Raw genomic sequence first — 18,641 nt, forward strand, 5'->3', positions numbered from 1 at the left:
GTAGTGATTTTACCCAAATAATAATAAATTACAAGACTTTACAACAAATAACAATGATAGGTTCAAGAATGCATGAAATTATTTTACGATTATGTAATTAATGTAATAAAAAAATAAATTTTGTCCCATTTTATCTCTCTTATCTTGCTCCCCTTATGTAAAGAATATTGAAAAAAAATAGCGTTTGAATAAAAGAGGAGATTAATGATTAGAGTTGTTTGCTGTAATATTCGACTCAGATCAGAAATTAATTAAGAAAAACTAATTAGGGTCTGTTCTTATCCAAAAAAATCAAGTAAAAATACGATTTTCGCTATTTAATAACTCGACTTATTACGTTATTCAGTATTAAGCTTTAATTTTGCTTCACTTTTTTGATTCGGCGTCAAAATGGGAATTTGAACTGGCTGGTGGCAGCACTGTCTCAAAATAAATGGAGTAGTTTCCCGCGCGGGCGCACAAGCGTAGCTTCAGTGAGCTATTTCCGGAAGTTCGTGGAAAAGCACGCAAGTTTGTACAAGTTTAAAGTGGGCAAGGCAAAAAACGCGTCGTTATCGCTAAAACTGTAGGAAAAATGTCGACAAGCACGTGTAAGTAGCTCAGCAATTGCCCGCTGAGTAAATTTTGAATGAGTGTGGCGAAAGTGCGCGTTTTTTAGCACCTAGACCTTCCTCAAAGCGATTTAAATGACTCGTGTTGTTCTGTTGCAGTGCCTTGGAGGAAGAGGAGTTTCGACGATTTCGAATCTCCGATTCCAGTCAAACGCTTCAATTATTATCGGTTAGAAAGCGAAAGCTCTCCTGGGAGTGCTGCTGATGATACGGAAAGTATTCACAGCATCCAGGATAAAGAAACTGGTAGGATCCTGCTTCTTCCTTTCGTATGGGCAGGAGAATAATGAATTGTTTCCAGACATTGTTAGGGATACGTCGGATACGATGTCGGATTCGTCTGAATACGATGTAGATATCGAATATGAAATTGAGAGTCTGTCTGAAGGTGATGATAACATCATCATTTTTGACTCTTCGGGTGCTGAGTCTGAGGTTAGTTAGTTAAGGTGGGCTCGAGCTTGGTCTCAAGCAGCGGCCGAAGTCACAAATGTGTTATTTTAATTGTCTACACTCTTGTAATTAGCCCTATTGATTATGTAATGACAGTAACTGAAAACGAGGTCAGCAATTTACATTTTTATAGACCAAGAAATGTTTTTGTGACACCTTTATTAATTGATTTAAAATATTGTTTTTATTACAACTTGAATGCCTTCTACAGGGCGTTATGTATGCAGCCGCCGTGGTGGGAGACAGCTCGCTCGAAACCTTCATCACCGACGCCGAAGACTCCGACAACAGCAGACAGGACGACTCCTCCTCAGGTCTCACGGATTTCTGGGTTTGCATACAATGCAAATCCCAAAATGACAATCCACAGTTTAGGTTTTGCGACAAATGCTTCCAGGTAGTTATCAATTGCAAATGTGCTGTAGATCTGCGAGTATTTGGCATTAACTTTTTTCTTATTAGACTTGTCGTGATTGATTTTTGTGTTAAATCGTTAATATTTTTCTGTTTCTGCCAAAGACAATGCAGATTTATGGTTATTTTGTGATAGAGACTAGTAAAAAGATAAGTGATCGTAAGTTTTGTGCTGTGTGCAAAGACTGCTTGAGAACTCAAAAGTGCTTCTGGTTATTTAAAAGTTGACCGAAGAAAGTCACAGTAGGACAGTTTTATGTATTTAATTTATTCATTTAGTGGGTTGGTGAGGCAAAGTTCAGGTAATATTTTTTTTATTTTTATCAAAGAAATATTATTTATTCATTTGGTGGGGTGGTGAAGCTGAACTCAGGTAATTTTTTTTATTACTGTTATTATTATTTTTTATCGAATATACAAGTGGGTTGGTTTTTGTTTTTTCTAGGGTTCATTGGTAAGATTTTTTTATTTATTTTTTTATTATTTATTACCTAAAGGAACAATTTGGATACCAAATATTTTACAATTTCTCATTCATGTTTAAATTATTAAGCATGTCGTAGCAAAGTGGTAAAGGAAATTAAAAAACAAATTTTTATGCACCATTTAATTCATTAACTTTTTATAATCACTTTGCATGTTCCATTCTAACAGCCTAAATACGGAAGAAATAAGCAAACTGAGGTAACTCCTTTGAAATTTAAAGCATGTGGATTTAAGTATATATTTATTAAAACTTACTAACCATTATGTATTTTAAAAAATTGGATAAGGTTTAATAAAAACAATATTACATATTATTAACCAATGTAATACGTGCTAAGTAGAAAATCAAATAATCGCATGATTAATATAACAAATCGAATGTTTGAATAATATGTTTTAACTTTTTTATTTAAACAATCGATTGAGCATTTATCTAGTAAGCCTTCCTCAATTGCTGACTAAACAAAGCTGATTTTTCATGCTGAATTAGCGACAATATTTAATTTTTTTTTCAATTACTCGTTACAATCCACTAGGAGTTATTTTTAATTACTAACACTATGGTTTTGGGTTACCCTTATCACATGTTTGTTGCATGTGAATGATATTCCAGTGTACAGTTTTCACATAAGTTGCAGCACGATAAAACAATAGGGTTCATTAACAATGAATGGTAAGACTTTGACGACAGTTCCAAATGACAAATTGTAATTAATACTGTGAAAAATCGTTATAAATGAACTCTTAAAGTGTCTCTGTGAAAGAAGAATGTACCATAATTCATAATTATCTAAATAAAACGAAAGCAACATTGCTAACTATAATAAAAAGCGAGAAGATAATAATGTGAACATGGTGATACCTTATGACTTTCTAAATATAGCTTCGATAAGATTGAAATAATTTTAAAGATCTTGGGGTATTGCATATTGATAGTAACGAAGCCCGAGGAGTTGGCCTGAACCAGATGCAATTTTGCTTTAATTGGCAAGTGATAAAGTACCGTTGGCACGCCAATTAAACAATTAGTGGGGAGGATGCTGCAGAGTTGAGCCAATCGGACCGCTCTGATCCTTTAATCACAAAATTCATGTAATGTTTGCCCCGCAGGATCGAAAGGCGTTCTTTCCACCACGACCAAGGCGTCGCAAAAAAGCCGAAAGGAGTAAAGAAAAATCCCACTCCCCCGTCAAACTAGACGCGTTACAGTCGTGTCTCAAAGGCTTGTCTCAGGACTCTGGAATTGGTTCAAGTCAAGAGTTTGAATCGCTCGGTCTCGATCAAATCGTCATCCCCAACACTGAAAAACCCTCAACTAGTCTAACTGAAGAAGGAAAAAACCGCAAACGGCAAATCTCCGAAAGCAGTCTTTCGGACGAATATGAGGAGAAACGACCCAGGAAGCAACCCAAAACCAAGGAGAACAAGGAAAACATCGAAAAGAAAAGTGGTGATGAGAGCGACGTAGCGAAGAACGCAACGAGTGAAAAAAGCTGTGCTGTGTTGGACGGGGAGCCGCCAAAGTCACCCGAAGCGGATCAAATAAAAGGTCCTTTACCTGAGTTGAAAGAGGACTGTATCATGTGTAACGTTCAACCTAAAAATAGTGTTTTCTTGCACGGACGTATCGCACACATGTGTTGTTGTTACGGTTGCGCTATGCGAACATGGAAGTCACTAAAAAGGTGCCCCATTTGCCAACGAAAAGTTAGTAACGTGGTTAGGGTCTTCACCACTTAGTTTAGTCCAATAGTATTTAATAAATTAGTAATTGTACAGAATAAATTTTAATTTATTAAGGCTAGCTTAGTTAGGAAATTAAGCATCTCAAAAACTTAAAGAGTGACTATAAACCAAAGATTCAGGATATTATTAGATTTCTAGTTTTTATTACAAGTTGCCATGTTATTTTTTATTCGAACCGATAAACAACATTTGTTAAATTACGGAACGTTTGAGTAATGTTCATAGAAACACTCTTTAGATTTTTGAAATGCTGAATACGGGGGTCAAAAAATTGTAAGGAACGCTTTTGTGTATTTTAGTAACGGGTTGGGGCATTACAAAAGTCTTAAAGACGGTCACCTCGCGCTTATTTCCTCAGTCATTAATATTATTTCTACGTAATTTGTTGTAGAGATACATATTATTTAATACCACGAATTGTTTTTTATGATTCGCTCATAAAAAACTTATTCACCTGAAATTAATTACTTCCATTTAGTTTGTTTAATGTACTCATCACAATGAGAAACTGTGCAATTTAACAAATTTTGTTTTTCAACAATTAAAACAGAGTAATTACAATTTGAGTCTTTCCTTTTAATTCCAAGCAAAATTTCGTGTTTGGCCGAAGTTAGCGTAGGACAACAACCGTTCATCAAAGTGCGAGATTTTATTCAAACTTGCATACGGCAATGTCTTTGGAGTAATGGTTCCTGTTTAATGTTTTCAGAAATGGATTAACTCGCGTGCTACTGACGAACCCAACAGGTGATGCCACCTTTGAGTGCGAAAACTTGCTTTGGTGAATATTTCGGCGAAAACACGGGTGCGGGTGCTTTTATTGTTACTAAGAAAGCTACGAAAAAAGGTAAGCATAACTACTTTTTTGTATCATGATTAATCATCGCTTTTCGAATTGAGTCACATCTTGAATTCTGTGTTATTCACGCAGTAGTTTGGAGATGGCGCTCCAAATTGTGAAGGAATCTACAAAAATATATATATTTTTTTAATGTAAATCAGATAAGACGAGGCGCAACTTCGGCGAAATGGTCATTTCAGCTGACTTTATTACCAAAACTTCAATAAAATCACGAAGTTAGTGTACAGATTAGGCATTTTATGAAATATCTAGCCAGCGCCATCTGTTTCTCCTAAAATAAGGATTAAATTTTGAAGAGACATCTAGCGATGAATATTTATAAATCAACTTCTTGTGTATTTATGGGTGTCTATGATATTTAATCTATACCAAGTCAAGAAGTAGTATTTCAATGATTTTCATAAAATAATAAAGCGGGTAAAAAATGTTAAGACAAATAAATAAAATTATTGTTATACAGGCTTTTATGCAAAATGTGGTTAAAACTAGATAAGTATGAGGAAATTAAATCATCTTGCCTTCAATTTTATGCGTAATTCAATTATGTAAATGGATTGAATCATTTCATTCGTTACATTTATCTAAAGTAACAAGTGCCAAACTTTTTTGTTGTGTACAGCGCTGGCATACATAATTAATTTTAAGAAAATTGATAATTCAGGTATAAATGAGCGGATGCTTCAATTTGAAAGACTGAATTTGGAAGTAGCAACGCACAGGTTTAAACCTGATCGGGATTACGTAGCGGAGGCTTAAAGAATTCTGTGAATTCTCTTTTATTCTCATGAAGTAAGAATAAAATAATGCAATTGAAACGGTTGTCCGGTTTATGCAAGTTTGAAAATTAAATTCATATACCTATTATCTGTAGGTTTCATAATGAATGATAACACCTTGGTTTTTCCCGAAAAAGTTACTATATCCACTTAATCCACACGATTAGAGTGACTCGCTAAAGTATACATATACTCGAATAAACGAGAACTGTACGCATGAAGAATTCCTAATATTTTTAGAAGAGACCTCAATTAGGTTTTTTAATATAAAATTTAATGTACAAATAAAGATCATTGTGAGACGTTATTTCATTTCTTGAACTGATAAAAACTAATTTGGTTGAAGTAATTTCGAAAATCTTTGTCTCTAAACTCTAAATTATTGTCTGAACCATCAAAAAATTTAAAATTATCGCACAACTTTGTGGTCGCCAGTGTCGTAATAAGAATACGACAGTCAGAATTAAGCGAGATTTCCTGTAAAGTTATCGCAAATATCTATTCCAACAATGCGCACCTCTTGTTTAAGTGAAAACTAATTTAGAATTAACAGCAATGCCAGCATGTTATAGATGTCTAGGTGTCACTTATAAATCAGTCTAGGCTGAGAAAGTATCGATTTGACTACGTATCTACTAAAGAGAAAAACCTCTACTTCAATCGTCTTCTTTACGCAATGTTTGGAAAAATAGATGCATCACATTTAGTTTTGCATCATTTGTATGCTTTTATTAATAAATTAAATCCATAAATAACATAAATATTGTTTTATCTTGGACCCGCTTTTACTTTTTACTGGTGGGTATTAGGTACAGTTATCGTGTTCTATGACAGTGTTCTATTTTATTGCACTATCATTATCACGCTGCATTAGGTCTTTGACACCTCTGGAAAAGTAATATTAAAACTGAACAGAAAAAACCTTTTACTGTTAGTTATTTAAGAGAAACAAATTTATTTTTTTGCTCTTCGCGACACAAAATCGCATTTTTATGTTTCAATCCATTAAATAAGTGCAAAAATCTTTCGGGTCGCGGAATTTGGGGAAGCAACAGTTCGAAAATAATCACGCTTATCTCGCTGCCATCTCCCGTTTTCGCACTGGCGACTATAACGGGCCAATTTCAACCCCTGTAACAATTGCCAAGTATTCAAATAATCCTTTTGACGACGTCTGTCGACCTCCTATGACTCATTTTGCCGTCCCCGGCGGCAAAACCAGCCATAACGTCCCCCACTGCAAGGCATCGTTTGCGCATCGCCATCGTCGGTCCCCCATTCGAAGTGCAGCGTTCGAGCTAACCGGCATTCTTCCGTAGTTCGTGTTTTATCCATTTTTCGAGTCTTTGACGAAAGCTATTTAGTTACAAATTAGTTAAGGTAAGCTTAATTTTTTCCTCTCGTACTGTAATCGATTTTAAAGCTGTTTATTTCATTCAAATCCAACAAATTGGCTTCGAATTAGGGTGCGGTTGTCGGTGAATCGAACCGACTGTTACTTCTTTCATTATCTTATTTGGATTTTTTATTGCGAGGTTTTATACAAAGTCGTTACTTTTTACAACCTTTTGGCTAGCTGGATGAATTTTTCGAATTCCGGCCGCAGGGGAAGCGCAAATAATTGATTCGGAACATTACTAATGCCGACTTACTTCTCATGGAAGATTTACTGTTATCAATTGTGTTAACAATGCAAAAGAAAAACGTAGCTGGAGTAATAAGCACAATGGGCATTATTTGAAAAAAATACAGTTGAACCTCCGATAGAGTATCACCGGAAGTGCTAAAAGGAAACAGGTGGCTACCTCGTCGCAATATTAAGTGTTTTGAATGATTCAAGTGCCGAGAATGCATTTTAATACAATTTCCATGCCCATAAGATCTTTACTGAATTTTTACGTGGGGGAACAGGTGTCTGCAACTTTGTGAAAAATCACACTTTAATATCATTTTTTCCAAAGCTAAGTTCATGGTTACATTAAAACCGAATTCTTCTTCCATGAAGAAGCAAAATTAATTGGTGTGAAAGTTAATGTGTTAGAAAATGGTCCCGGCTCTGACGAAACCCTACACCAATCCAAATTAATTAACTCAATTAGAATACAATTTAAATAATTCCTGAAATTATATTTTCATGATCGGTGGAAAGTCGTATCTCAACTTTCTTCATAAGATTCTCAACAACCACTAACATCTCGTTGTGCCATTACAGCCGTAACCTACTTTTCCTGATTATAATAATTCAGCCTTGGCTTTCAGTTAGTTTTTTCCCATATTGTGGGTCGACGAAGGTCCGTAGGTGTCCTGTAGGACGGTTAAACCGTTCTTCGCGTTGAAACATTCGGTTTGAAACGTCGTTGTTTACTTTCTTCACAGCGATGATGACGACAGGTTGTTTCAAAACTACGTGGAATGTTAATCAGCTGGGGTCATTAGACATGCAGGAAAAATGCTGTTTTATTATTTATTGTCTTCTTCCACTATCGGAATTTTACAGCACCCACATATATTACGGACAACTAATTGCTGTTTTATTATCGCGAAATGCTTGAAATTCGGAATTAGTCATAACTTATTGACTAATGACCAGGCGTTTTTATGCGTCTTATTAAACAATTACATTTTCTGCAAATTACTATTCCCAAGTTTTGGGAACGAACATAAAAAATAAGGGAATGGATGAGCGACTTGAATAACATTATAATAAATAATAAATTGTTCAGAACCATTAAATTTTTTGTATACCTAACAATCAAAAGTTAGAAGTTAGAGGCGCCCCTCCAGTTTTTGTGCTATTCGGACATTATGTTCATTAGTCCATGCTTTAAAAAAATTCATGTAATGTAGTAATCGCCGATAAATAAATTCGCTTGCAACGTGTCCGTAATTATTACCAAACTTATTTATAAAAAAAACTAAAATGTTTTTCTTGCTATTTATTTTTGGAATCAATAAGTCTACACCATATTTCAATATTTGTCAATCAAATATGACTAATGTGGAGTTAAAGTATGTGTATTTCAAGTAAACAGTGTGATAAAGGTTTGGACTTTTTTTATTTTATTACTTTATCGTTTGTTGTTCATCGCCAAGAAAATAAATTTAATAAATAAGAATATAGACAACTGGAACAGTTACAAGGTTATATAGATATCAGCTCCAGCAAGAACAAGACTTGCATATGATTAATAATAAAAGGTGAGGTATTGTCTGCCCTCTTTTAAAAGAATTCTTGTGAAGAAATGAACAATAACATGTGGTAGGCACGTATTGTAGTGCTCTGCAAGGTTAATAATGCAAGTTGTATTACTTCACCCCGGCTTTTGTGCCGCACATTTGCTTTAATTAAATTGTGGAGCCGAATTGAATAGATAATGTCGACTTTGGTAACGATTTCGGAGCAAATTTTCCACTACCAAGTTGGAAACTCGACAAATATGTATCTTTATGGACCATCTTGCGGCCTTGTTGTCAGTCCTAGTAAATATTAGAAAAACTTTCTACTTAATGATTCATACAGAAATGACACCCATTGATCACCTGCTCCTGCCACCGGTAGAAAATTAGTCACAATTGTAAATTGACGTGGTTTTATATCCGATTGCATGTCACGAAAGGGCAAATTTCGCGAAAAACAAAACCATCTGCTCTTTGGAACAGAGGCAACATTTAACATATGGTCGAGTTTCGCACGAGGTTATAGAATAGTGAGTAAACTTGTACCATATATGGTCTAGACGCCACAAATAAAAAGTCGCAACATGAAATTTCACATCTTGGGTATCTAGCATATTTGTGACTTCACGTTCTAAAAATTTGCAATCTGATAATGACTAGGTCTAGGTGAATTCGTTGTGAGATAACTTGTTGTTTTGTTGGTGCATAAAGAATTGTTTTATCAATTCAAGTTCATCAGGCCGTGCTAATTCCAACCGTGGAATTTTTATTTGGCAGTAGAAAGCAATTAAATAAATTCCCATGGTACGAAAGTGTCTAATGGGCTTTAAATTAAGTTTTAGAGGTTCGCATGAGCATTCCTATTTATTTCGAGATCATTAAGGTGTTACACTTTTTGCAGTCAAGTCGGGAAAATCAATTAGGAAAAATAAGCCCGACATGTGTTAGCAATATTTTAATTAGCAGGATTGTTTGAGTTACGCTCCTTAACGCAAATTAATGATTTGGTAGTTGTTAGCCGACCAAATAACGGACTGACTTGTGCATCAGACCACGAAACAGATTCTTCAGGAAGCACCTAAGTAATTTATTTTGCTAAAATTTACAGGGTCAATAGCATATTATTCGTGATAACCGTATCAATAAACACGCCGTATGCATTTTTAGATAAGACGTGCTAAATGCGTACAACAATATTGTTATTTGTGTGGCACTAAGTTATGATTTATGTCATTTCTATTAAATTCGCAGACATTATCATCAGCATTCCGGTTGTTCATCGATCTGTCAACTGCGTGAATCTAATTTAGAAACCAGTTTGGTCTTTTGAATTAGTCGTGCTAAAATTAGACGACAATGTTGCGAAAAAACCCGTATTGTCTTTGCAGATGTCCTGTCCAGTTCCTGCCCCAGCCTTGAAGGACCTTCCCCGAGTGGCCGGTGACCTCAAGAGCGAGCTTGAGGGCTTCAAACCGACCAACTTGAAGAATGCCGACACTCAAGAGAAAATTGTTCTTCCCTCGGCTGAAGGTAATTATTTTTCCCTCGAGTCAATATTCGCATCGATCTCAGGCCGGTCCGTGGGTGGCTAATAAAGTCAAAATGCGCCCCCGTTTTCCTCCTCCACAATTCGGTCTTCCTGTAGTTGTTGATTTTTTCTTTACACACTGCATGTAGATGTGGCTCAGGAACGCACGCATAACGCACTGATCGCAGGAGTAGAGAATTTTAAGTCTTCCTCCCTCAAACGAACAGATACCAGAGAGAAGATCGTGTTACCGAACGCCCAAGGTAAACAAACACCCGGCCCTGGATGGTTGCGGCTAACACAACCCCTGCGTTTGGCTTCTTTCACTCGCTACTAATATTTGCCCAGATTTTTGGATAAGTGGGTTTGCACCCACATTGCCAAGAGCAATACCTCACATAACGAGATTATTCACTTTCGGTGCGAATGAGTCATGGAAAAAGTGAAACAAGATTGCGTTTTAAATTTTTGCTGGAGGGTTTTTTCTGTTAATTACACGCCAAATGTTAAATTTGTTCAATGCAGATGTCATTACGGATCGTTTGTAAATTTGTTTCTAAAACACATCTGGCAAATGCAGCCTACATAAAACTTGTTAGAAAACAAATCTAATATTTATTAATTCTCAATTTTTCATTGACCAAGCAGATAAGAGTACCACATGCAGAACGGAAACCGAACGTTAAAACACTGATAATATGTTGGTTGTTGGTAGCCAATCCAGTTTACGACCAGGATTAGAAGTTATCGACCTTTTATGGTTTAATCATTGCTAACTCTAAAACGTTCCAACTAATTCCTTATAAATCATTTCATGTAAATTTAACTCACAATTAAACTTGACCGATTTTAATGCAAGTTATTGCGTCAACAGTTAAAATATCGCACAAATATTCATGTAGCGATTTTCGATTGAAGGGTCATGGTTGGGTTATCTTCAGTCGGATTGAAAAGCTCAAAGAGGCACTGTAATTACCATTCTGTTTTCAGTCGGCTTTAGGCGGATTTCCGCTTGATAACAATATCACTAACACAGCGATTGACATGTTTGCTTACACTCCTCGATGATTTCCTAATATTGGGTTATACTTTTTAGATGTAGCGGCCGAGAAAACGGAGAAAGCTCTGATCGCCGGTATCGAGCATTTCGATCCAAGTAAACTCAAACACACCGAAACTCAGGAGAAAAATCCTCTTCCAGACAAAGACGGTGAGTTGTTTACTAATCGACCTGCTTCAAATATTTAAGAGAGCATGAGCGTACTTATTTGTTTACCTAAATGTTAATTGATTAATTTGCATGTTTGAATAATAATTGCCTGCTTTTGCATGATAGTCGTGCTACAAGAAAAAAATCACCTTAATCTGCTAAACGGAGTCGAACATTTCGACAAAGCCACAATGAAGCATACCACCACGGCTGAAAAGATTGTTTTACCCGATAACGAAGGTAGGTCCGCACTAGCTTGCTAAAAATTCAAATGCAAAATATGAGCATCAGAATTTGCCACGCCCTGTCTAGCTCGCTTTAATTTAGCGAATTGTGCGTAAAACAACCCCTTGTTGAAAAGAAATGACTCATACGTGGCCTGGAGGGACATTAATCATCACTGGACTCAATAAGTTTTTGCTGTTTGCCAGCAACTAACTTTACGTTATTAATATTTGAACTTACTATAACTAATGCCCCAGGAAGTTTCTGGCCACTTTTTAAATTTTTTAATTCATGGCAAAGTTAGTGAGAATGTGTTGTATTTTTTGTAGTGATTGAACAAGAAAAAGGCCAAAGACAGTTGATTTCCGGTATTGAAAATTTCGATAGTAGCAAACTAAAGCACGCCGAAACCTGCGAGAAAAATCCGCTACCAACTAAGGAAATAATCGATCAAGAGAAGAGTGCTTAAGCCATTTATTCCTTCAACCTCTGGCTCAATTGTAAACATGCCAATTTTTGTATTATTTTATACTTTTATATGATAAATGATACACACGTATTTAAATAAATGATATCATCAAGTATGTATATGTATAATGATACCTTAGCTTTTATTCTATGAATTTTGATACTAATATTATATTCGGATTTATTTTGTACTTAGGACTTAGTTTTTAATGATAAAACGATTAATTTTGCATGAAATGGTGCTTCAATAAATTGTAATTAAAGATATCGTGTTTTTCTTCAAAGCCTTATCTCGTTTCCTGCTTATCTAGCCCCCAAGTGTTACTTACGGAGAAATCTATTTCCCCGTATATGCGTAATATCCAGTCAAAAAACGATAATTAATTTTGGGTATTTAACTGTATTTTATAAAAATTTGAAATGATATGCAACTCGCTTTGCACACGTGCACACTTTCTGGTCCATTTCGAGCATTTTCGAGACGATTTCCATGAAATACCACAAAAGTACCGAAAAGTACTACTTTTTGTACGATGACAAAAAATAAATTTTCTACCCCTTGTACCGGAAAGAGATAGTTTTTCGAAAAAAAAATGTGGGTGGTTCCTGATAAGGGATCAGCCATGTGTCTAGTTATTTAATGTAATAAACAATATGCATTAGTTTATCAGTTATTTTCTTGGAAATTCGTAAACAACGTAAAAAATTTAAAACCTGGACACCCCTTGCTGGGCGGAGGAAGAAAAGAGGTACAGAAACAAGACAGAATAATTGTGCGCATGCTGATTACTGAGTAAAGAAGTTTTTTAGCAATTTTCGGAGAAACGTGGTTTGCACGTTTACGCTAACTGAAAAATTCAGTTAGAATTCACTTATTGTGAGTGCCAATTTTGCCCCAACAAGTGTTTTTGTGTCGGAATGAAGTAATAGTCTATATATTTTTTGCGTTCGCTATACTTTGAAACAAAGAAAATGTCTAGTAGTAATAAGAAAAAGGGCAAAAACCCGGCAGCGGTGGACAATTGGTTGGACTCAATTGGCCTGTATCGAAAAAATGTTGCTTATGATGAGACTTGCCTATTTCGGGCTGTTAGTGAACAGGTAGGTGCTTAAACACAGCCAAAAAAAATTGTTGAGAGAGTTGTACTAGCTGTTTCAATGCCAAATCTACCACGAGAGGGTCCGTAAAGAATGCATCGATTACGGCAGACGGCACTATTACGATTTTTGGCACTTACTTGAGGATGAAAATGAGTGGTACAATCATTTAGACTTGTTAGAAAAGCATATGGTCGTTTGTGGTAATATAGAGATTCAGCTAATTAGTCACAAGTACAAGTAAGACCTCCAGTTCTATAAGTCGAGTAACTAATTTTGAAAATGTAAATTGTAGCCGCGACGTTGTTGTGTACGATGCAACACACCAAAGCGTACTTCAAGTTACTCGAAGAGGTTTAGATAAGACACTTATGCTATGCCTCATGAACGAAGACCATTACGATGTGGTTTATGAGAAGGAACACATCCAAAATGCGGGCTTTTGCCAATGTAATAATGTAACTGACTCGTTTCCCAAATGCTAAAACGTGTATTTCAGCCATTGTTTACGGTATTCTGTACGAAAATGTTTTTGATGTTCCTAATGTGCAAAATATCGTGCATGGGATGCTGTACGAGAAAGAGTTCGTAGCTTTATCATTTGCCGATGTTAGTGATAATTTTGAATCTAAACTTAGCTTGGAGAAAGAGGGGGACAAGAACACTGAAGTTGTTGTGCCACCACCAGTAAATATAGCCCCTTTTCCCTTCAAGGTGGCTAAAGCGCTTGATCCCACCATCTACAGGAACATTGAGTACGATTCCTGGACTGAAGTTAGGAGGGGTAAGTGCATTTTCATATGGTTCTTGCATTTCTAAATGAATTGGTTCAAATAAATAATGATTTAACTCCTTTGTTCAAGCACAAGCTCTGGTTCTGGTTCAAAAACAAAATTGTATAGTAACGTAATTCAACGAGTTTCCGACTTATTCCGAACAAATCTTGTGTAATACGAAACAAATTCACATTAAAATAAAAATTGATTGAGTTTGCTTTGTTGTTGTAGCTACTTTTTGCTTACACATGACGGACGGGACAAAAATCTTTTGTGTGTGAAAATAGCTCAAAAAAATATTCAGACAGGTTTTAATTATTAAAGACTTTAACAATATTAAAAATAGACTGTGGAAATTAAAAATTCTCGGTTTTGTTTAACATTGTAGCAAATACAACATTTTATGTTTGCGATAACGGACGGGACAGCTAAAGTTATAAAGATAAAAAAGTCAAATTACCAATTTATTTACTTTCTTATTTCCATTTTGTAAACGACCAGAAACTAGAAAAATACTCTTCAAAAAATATTCCAACAGGTGTAGTACGTCAGTATTTTATGTTATCACCTACAAGGCAATGTATGTAAATTTTAGAATCCTCTCCCAAAAAATACAATCAAATATAAACCAAATCGTGTATTTTTTGCTGCGATAATAAATGAGAGACAGGTAATATCCCCAAATTTTAGAACTTCGTCTTGGCGACTGGTATTACGGTGATGACAACCTAATACTAGGAACACGCTGCATTCTCAATCAAGACGATCAAACTTACGAATGTTACATCCAAGAGATCATTAAAAACGAGAACAAATGTGTGGTTTATGTGACAAAACTCGCCGAAAAGCGCACCGTAAACTACACGGATTTGTCTCCTGAAAACGACGCAAAACCGTGGCCACTGCCCTACAGGTACACAAACAAATTTAAATAACAATACTACGACCGTTGTGAATTTAGATTTACCAAAAACCAAGTGGCGACTCCGTCCCAAGCCGTCACACTCGAAACCAAGCTAAAATTACCGAAAAAACGTAAAGATAAACGCCGAGTGAAAAGTAACAGCGAGTCTCAAACGCAAGCGGTTTCATCGCAACAGCTTGCCCAAGATATTGAGGCTTTCATTGGCCAGCCTTTGGTAAATAAAGTCACAGAACGGGATAAAACGTAACTGTGTTTTTTAAGCAAATGCAAAATAATTCCGGACAGAATTACAACCAAGCGCAAAGTCCCCCAGAAATATCCAGCTCGCAGTCGCAACATAATTTGCTAGTAACCCCTGATATTCCATCGCCGATGCCCAAATTTTCCTGGGAGACTCCTTGGAGCACCGCTGCTGCGGCCTCGTGCGAGAAATTCGTTTGGTCGCAACCAGCGACTTCCCCGGGGATGAAGCCGATGGTGGCCTCAGCTCCCACCACTCCAAACGTGATTCCTTACCACGGTAGAGTTACAATAGTGTTGCCATTTTCACATTTGTCAGTACAGATTCGCAATATCCCTTCGTCTACAATTACCCTGTGGACAGTTCGTTCAACTCGTGGAACAGCAGCTCTGTCTACAGTCCTCCGAGTCAATTTCCGCTGGAACCGGACGAGGACAACGAAAATGTGGACAATTTCCAGGAGTACGCTGGGAATTTTGAGGCGCAGCCGGCGAAAGAGATACCGCCACTGATTCTCCCGCCTCCCAATCCGCCAGTTGAGATCTACTCGGCTGTGATCCCCATTCCTCCGGGAACTCCCGTGATTTACACACACACTCCCGAAGGACCGGAAATGATGGTTTACACGCCGCCAGTTGATGTGCAATACGTTTCGCCAACACCGTACTTCTACTCGCCGACGATACCAACCACTTGGTATCCGCTAGGAATCAATTCCCAGGGATTTATTTTCCCAACTCCAGTCAACCAGAATTTGCAAAACAATTAAGAGCGTTTCATTATGAATGTTAATGCTTTGAAGAAATTTATTTTTGTTATTTTTGTCAGAGTTCAATTAAGTTTATCATGTTTTTCCTTATTAATGCATTTAATTATTGAGTTTCGTTTTCGTTGAAAGGTTCTGAGAAATAAAACGTTATTTTCGATACTTGTTATTTATTAATAACTGTTAAATAATACATGTGAAAGTGCAAATACAAAACGTTAAAGTATTGTTAACGAATTAAAAAAAAACTATTTATGATTCGTCATCGCTTCCTGCTGCTTGTCTCGGTTTGGGTCCTCCGGCCCTCTTCGCCATGATTATCTGGTCCACTCGGAGAATGGTAGCAGCAGCCCCCACGGCATACTTCAGCCCCCAGTATTTGCAAGAGTATAAGTCCAAAATGTTCTTTTCCAAGGCGTCGCAAATCGTGCTTTCGGCGTCAATATCAACGCCGACATTTTTCTGTTCGTTCTGCAGTAGCATATTAAAAGTGTTACAAACACCCTCACTATTACACTAGCCACATAAAATGAAATTATCGATTCAATTGGTGATTTTACGGTTAAATAAATGCGTGATTAACTGATCACAAATTTGATTGGTCCATTCGCGTTGTTAACTTTTAACAACGAATTAAATTTTTACAAAGCTTTTTGTAAACCGGCGCTTAATTTAATAATTTAGTGTACGTATCGAGTTGCAAATTTCAAAATAAAACAAACTACCAAAAATAATGCAATAGCTAGCTCACCTGATGAGCTTGGAGAATTTTTTCTAAAACTACAGTAGACCGATGCCCGCTGTTGTCGGCAAGAGTCTTCGGAAAACTTTCCAAAGCTGTTGCAAACTTCCTGACAGCGTATTGTTCCAAACCGGGAAGAGTATCAGCATATTGAGTCAACTGATGCGCTAATTCGGCTTCAACGGCGCCTGCCCCAGGCAGGAAACGCCCATCACGTGATAAACCCTTGAAAGTGTTAACACCATCGTCAATCGCTCGTTCGATATCGTCCATATAATTATCAGTAGCCCCACGAACGACAACGGTGGAAATTCGGGACTCTTTCCCTTCAAGCCTGAAAACCACAATGGGGGTATCCCCGAGTTCCTCAACACAGACCACATCGCAGTAGCCCAGTTCTTGAGGGGTGGGGGCGGTCAGACGAGGCAAAACAGTCGCTCCAACCTTTAAAAAAATTACTAGAAATTGAAATTTATTTGGGTCTTAAGTACCGTTTTGCTGAGCCTTCTCACATCGAATTTCGAGTTAAGCCGCACTGCCATCAGTCCGTACTTGTGGATGTAGTGCAGGGCCATGTCCCCAAACTTGGCCCCGGCCACTATCACCTTAGCCCCAGTGTCGGCAATTGACTTGATCTGTATTTCCAAGAGATTCTCCTCTCCCCTACTAAAATTCATCAACTCATCTGCGGTTTTGATCAAAACGGTTCCCTTGGTCTCAGTTTGCATGATATCGACTGCACAGCTGAAAACAGCAACTTTGGCGTTCTGCACTTTAGTGATTTCGCCCTCGACGTGTCTCTTAAACACCATTCCTTGGACAACTTGCGAGCTTTGCAAACCCGAACCTAGCACCTTGCAAACACGCACATTGTCAACGTTGAATGTGGTGTCCTCGGGCAGGATTGAAACACACGCTTTGGCCACTAAATTAGCCAAAAAGTCCTCGTGTCCGTACTGTTTTGACTGAATCGAGGTTCTAATCCCTTTAACGACCTCATTCAAGTTTCTGTAATCCTTGATTTCGTAACAGACTAGTTTCGGGAGGATTTCGAGACACTTTTCCAGGGCTTTCTCATAGCCCTCGGCCACTTCGGTCGGCGTGACCCCCAGTCTGATCAGCTCTTCCGAGGCCTCCAGAAGGGCCCCAGCCAGGATAATGACAAAGTTTGTGCCATCACCAACCTCGGAATCTTGCATTTGACTCGCGAGAATCATTAATTTGGCCGCGGGATGTTCAATATCCAGTTCTCTAATAATAGTGGCGGCATCACTGGTCACAAACTGCTTCTCAAGGTGGTTTATCACCATCTTGTTCATGCCATTGGGGCCGTAAGCCGAACGCACGGACTGGGCAAATTCCTTGCAAGCGTTAATATTTCGAATGACGGCTTCTTCGAGGCCGGAGTAGTGCTAGAAAATGCGAAATTTGAGAGATTTACGCCGATTTGCCGGCCCTTGTGCCGACCACATGTCACTTCGGGGATCGATTTTGGAAATTAGGACTTACCCGGGCGCCTTCTTTCAACATCTGGGCGAAGCCCGGGGCTTTAGGGACGTGAAGAGCCATTTTTGAGACCGATTTATTTTTTTATAAGCGAAATATTAATAATCGAAAAAGTTTGCACAACAATGGACATGTGAACTTTTGGTGACTAATTTGGTGGGTTCAGCGCCACCAACATGGGCAAGAAATAGAACCAAATGGCACGGCTGCTCATGCATGCGCATTGGTTTACGCTCGCTTTTTAAAATTCGGGATCGGGAAAAAAAACTGTATTTTAACTCCCGGCAATCCATTACAATCCCGGCAGCGTCATCAGCAATTCTCGAGGGTCTAAGCATGCAACTCGCATACGTTCGTTGCATAACGTCAGTCGTCGAGCTTTAAACTTGTGTTTTTGCACTCGTATTATTTATTTATTTTTTAATCCTCTTTAAGTGAAATGTCGAAAAATTAAGGCATTTAATTCACAGAATGGTAATTCTTTGTTCGTGAGTTGGGCCCAATCTTACCTTCGCATTTTAAATTTTCCGAAATTGGATTGGCTATAAATCGGCGCGAAGCACCATCCACTCATATTCAAATAATTCTCCAAATTTGATAATTCTATTGGCCAATTTGGTGGGACTGCTTT

General features: G+C 37.4%; 4 protein-coding genes across 9 annotated transcripts; 3 read left to right on the top strand and 1 right to left on the bottom strand.

The window, feature by feature from the left end:
* Nucleotides 1-429: 429 nt before the first annotated feature.
* On the top strand, nucleotides 430-4,271 carry LOC664204 (E3 ubiquitin-protein ligase Mdm2). The gene is made up of 5 exons (XM_970217.5): nucleotides 430-590; nucleotides 711-857; nucleotides 913-1,046; nucleotides 1,276-1,461; nucleotides 3,075-4,271. The coding sequence occupies exons 1-5, from the start codon at nucleotides 575-577 to the stop codon at nucleotides 3,702-3,704; spliced, it is 1,113 nt and encodes a 370-aa protein (XP_975310.1). The 5' UTR covers nucleotides 430-574; the 3' UTR covers nucleotides 3,705-4,271.
* Nucleotides 4,272-4,532: 261 nt separating this feature from the next.
* On the top strand, nucleotides 4,533-12,221 carry cib (ciboulot). Of its 5 annotated transcripts, none has more exons than XM_015985075.2 (6): nucleotides 4,533-4,557; nucleotides 9,914-10,055; nucleotides 10,203-10,316; nucleotides 11,150-11,263; nucleotides 11,390-11,503; nucleotides 11,818-12,221. In XM_015985075.2, the coding sequence occupies exons 2-6, from the start codon at nucleotides 9,914-9,916 to the stop codon at nucleotides 11,955-11,957; spliced, it is 624 nt and encodes a 207-aa protein (XP_015840561.1). In that variant the 5' UTR covers nucleotides 4,533-4,557; the 3' UTR covers nucleotides 11,958-12,221. The 5 variants fall into 5 exon arrangements, with proteins under 5 accessions (XP_015840561.1, XP_008201210.1, XP_008201211.1 ...); XM_008202988.3 differs by lacking the exon at nucleotides 4,533-4,557 and adding an exon at nucleotides 6,569-6,728; XM_008202989.3 differs by lacking the exons at nucleotides 4,533-4,557; nucleotides 11,390-11,503 and adding an exon at nucleotides 6,569-6,728.
* Nucleotides 12,222-12,722: 501 nt separating this feature from the next.
* LOC103315119 (putative bifunctional UDP-N-acetylglucosamine transferase and deubiquitinase ALG13) lies at nucleotides 12,723-15,922 on the top strand. 2 transcript variants are annotated; one of them, XM_008202987.3, is made up of 9 exons: nucleotides 12,723-13,057; nucleotides 13,107-13,294; nucleotides 13,350-13,504; nucleotides 13,554-13,638; nucleotides 13,693-13,838; nucleotides 14,521-14,743; nucleotides 14,792-14,969; nucleotides 15,017-15,275; nucleotides 15,320-15,922. In XM_008202987.3, exons 1-9 carry the CDS (start codon nucleotides 12,929-12,931, stop codon nucleotides 15,763-15,765), a joined length of 1,809 nt encoding a protein of 602 aa, XP_008201209.1. In that variant the 5' UTR covers nucleotides 12,723-12,928; the 3' UTR covers nucleotides 15,766-15,922. The 2 variants fall into 2 exon arrangements, with proteins under 2 accessions (XP_008201209.1, XP_008201208.1); XM_008202986.3 differs by having other exon boundaries at nucleotides 12,724-13,057; nucleotides 13,554-13,838.
* On the bottom strand, nucleotides 15,913-18,184 carry CCT8 (Chaperonin containing TCP1 subunit 8). The gene is made up of 4 exons (XM_970206.5): nucleotides 18,014-18,184; nucleotides 16,996-17,916; nucleotides 16,514-16,948; nucleotides 15,913-16,233 (listed from the first exon to the last, which is right to left on the bottom strand). The coding sequence occupies exons 1-4, from the start codon at nucleotides 18,071-18,073 to the stop codon at nucleotides 16,015-16,017; spliced, it is 1,635 nt and encodes a 544-aa protein (XP_975299.1). The 5' UTR covers nucleotides 18,074-18,184; the 3' UTR covers nucleotides 15,913-16,014.
* Nucleotides 18,185-18,641: the final 457 nt, after the last annotated feature.

The sequence above is a fragment of the Tribolium castaneum genome, chromosome 4, assembly GCF_031307605.1.
Source record: "Tribolium castaneum strain GA2 chromosome 4, icTriCast1.1, whole genome shotgun sequence".
Lineage (NCBI taxonomy): Eukaryota > Metazoa > Arthropoda > Insecta > Coleoptera > Tenebrionidae > Tribolium > Tribolium castaneum.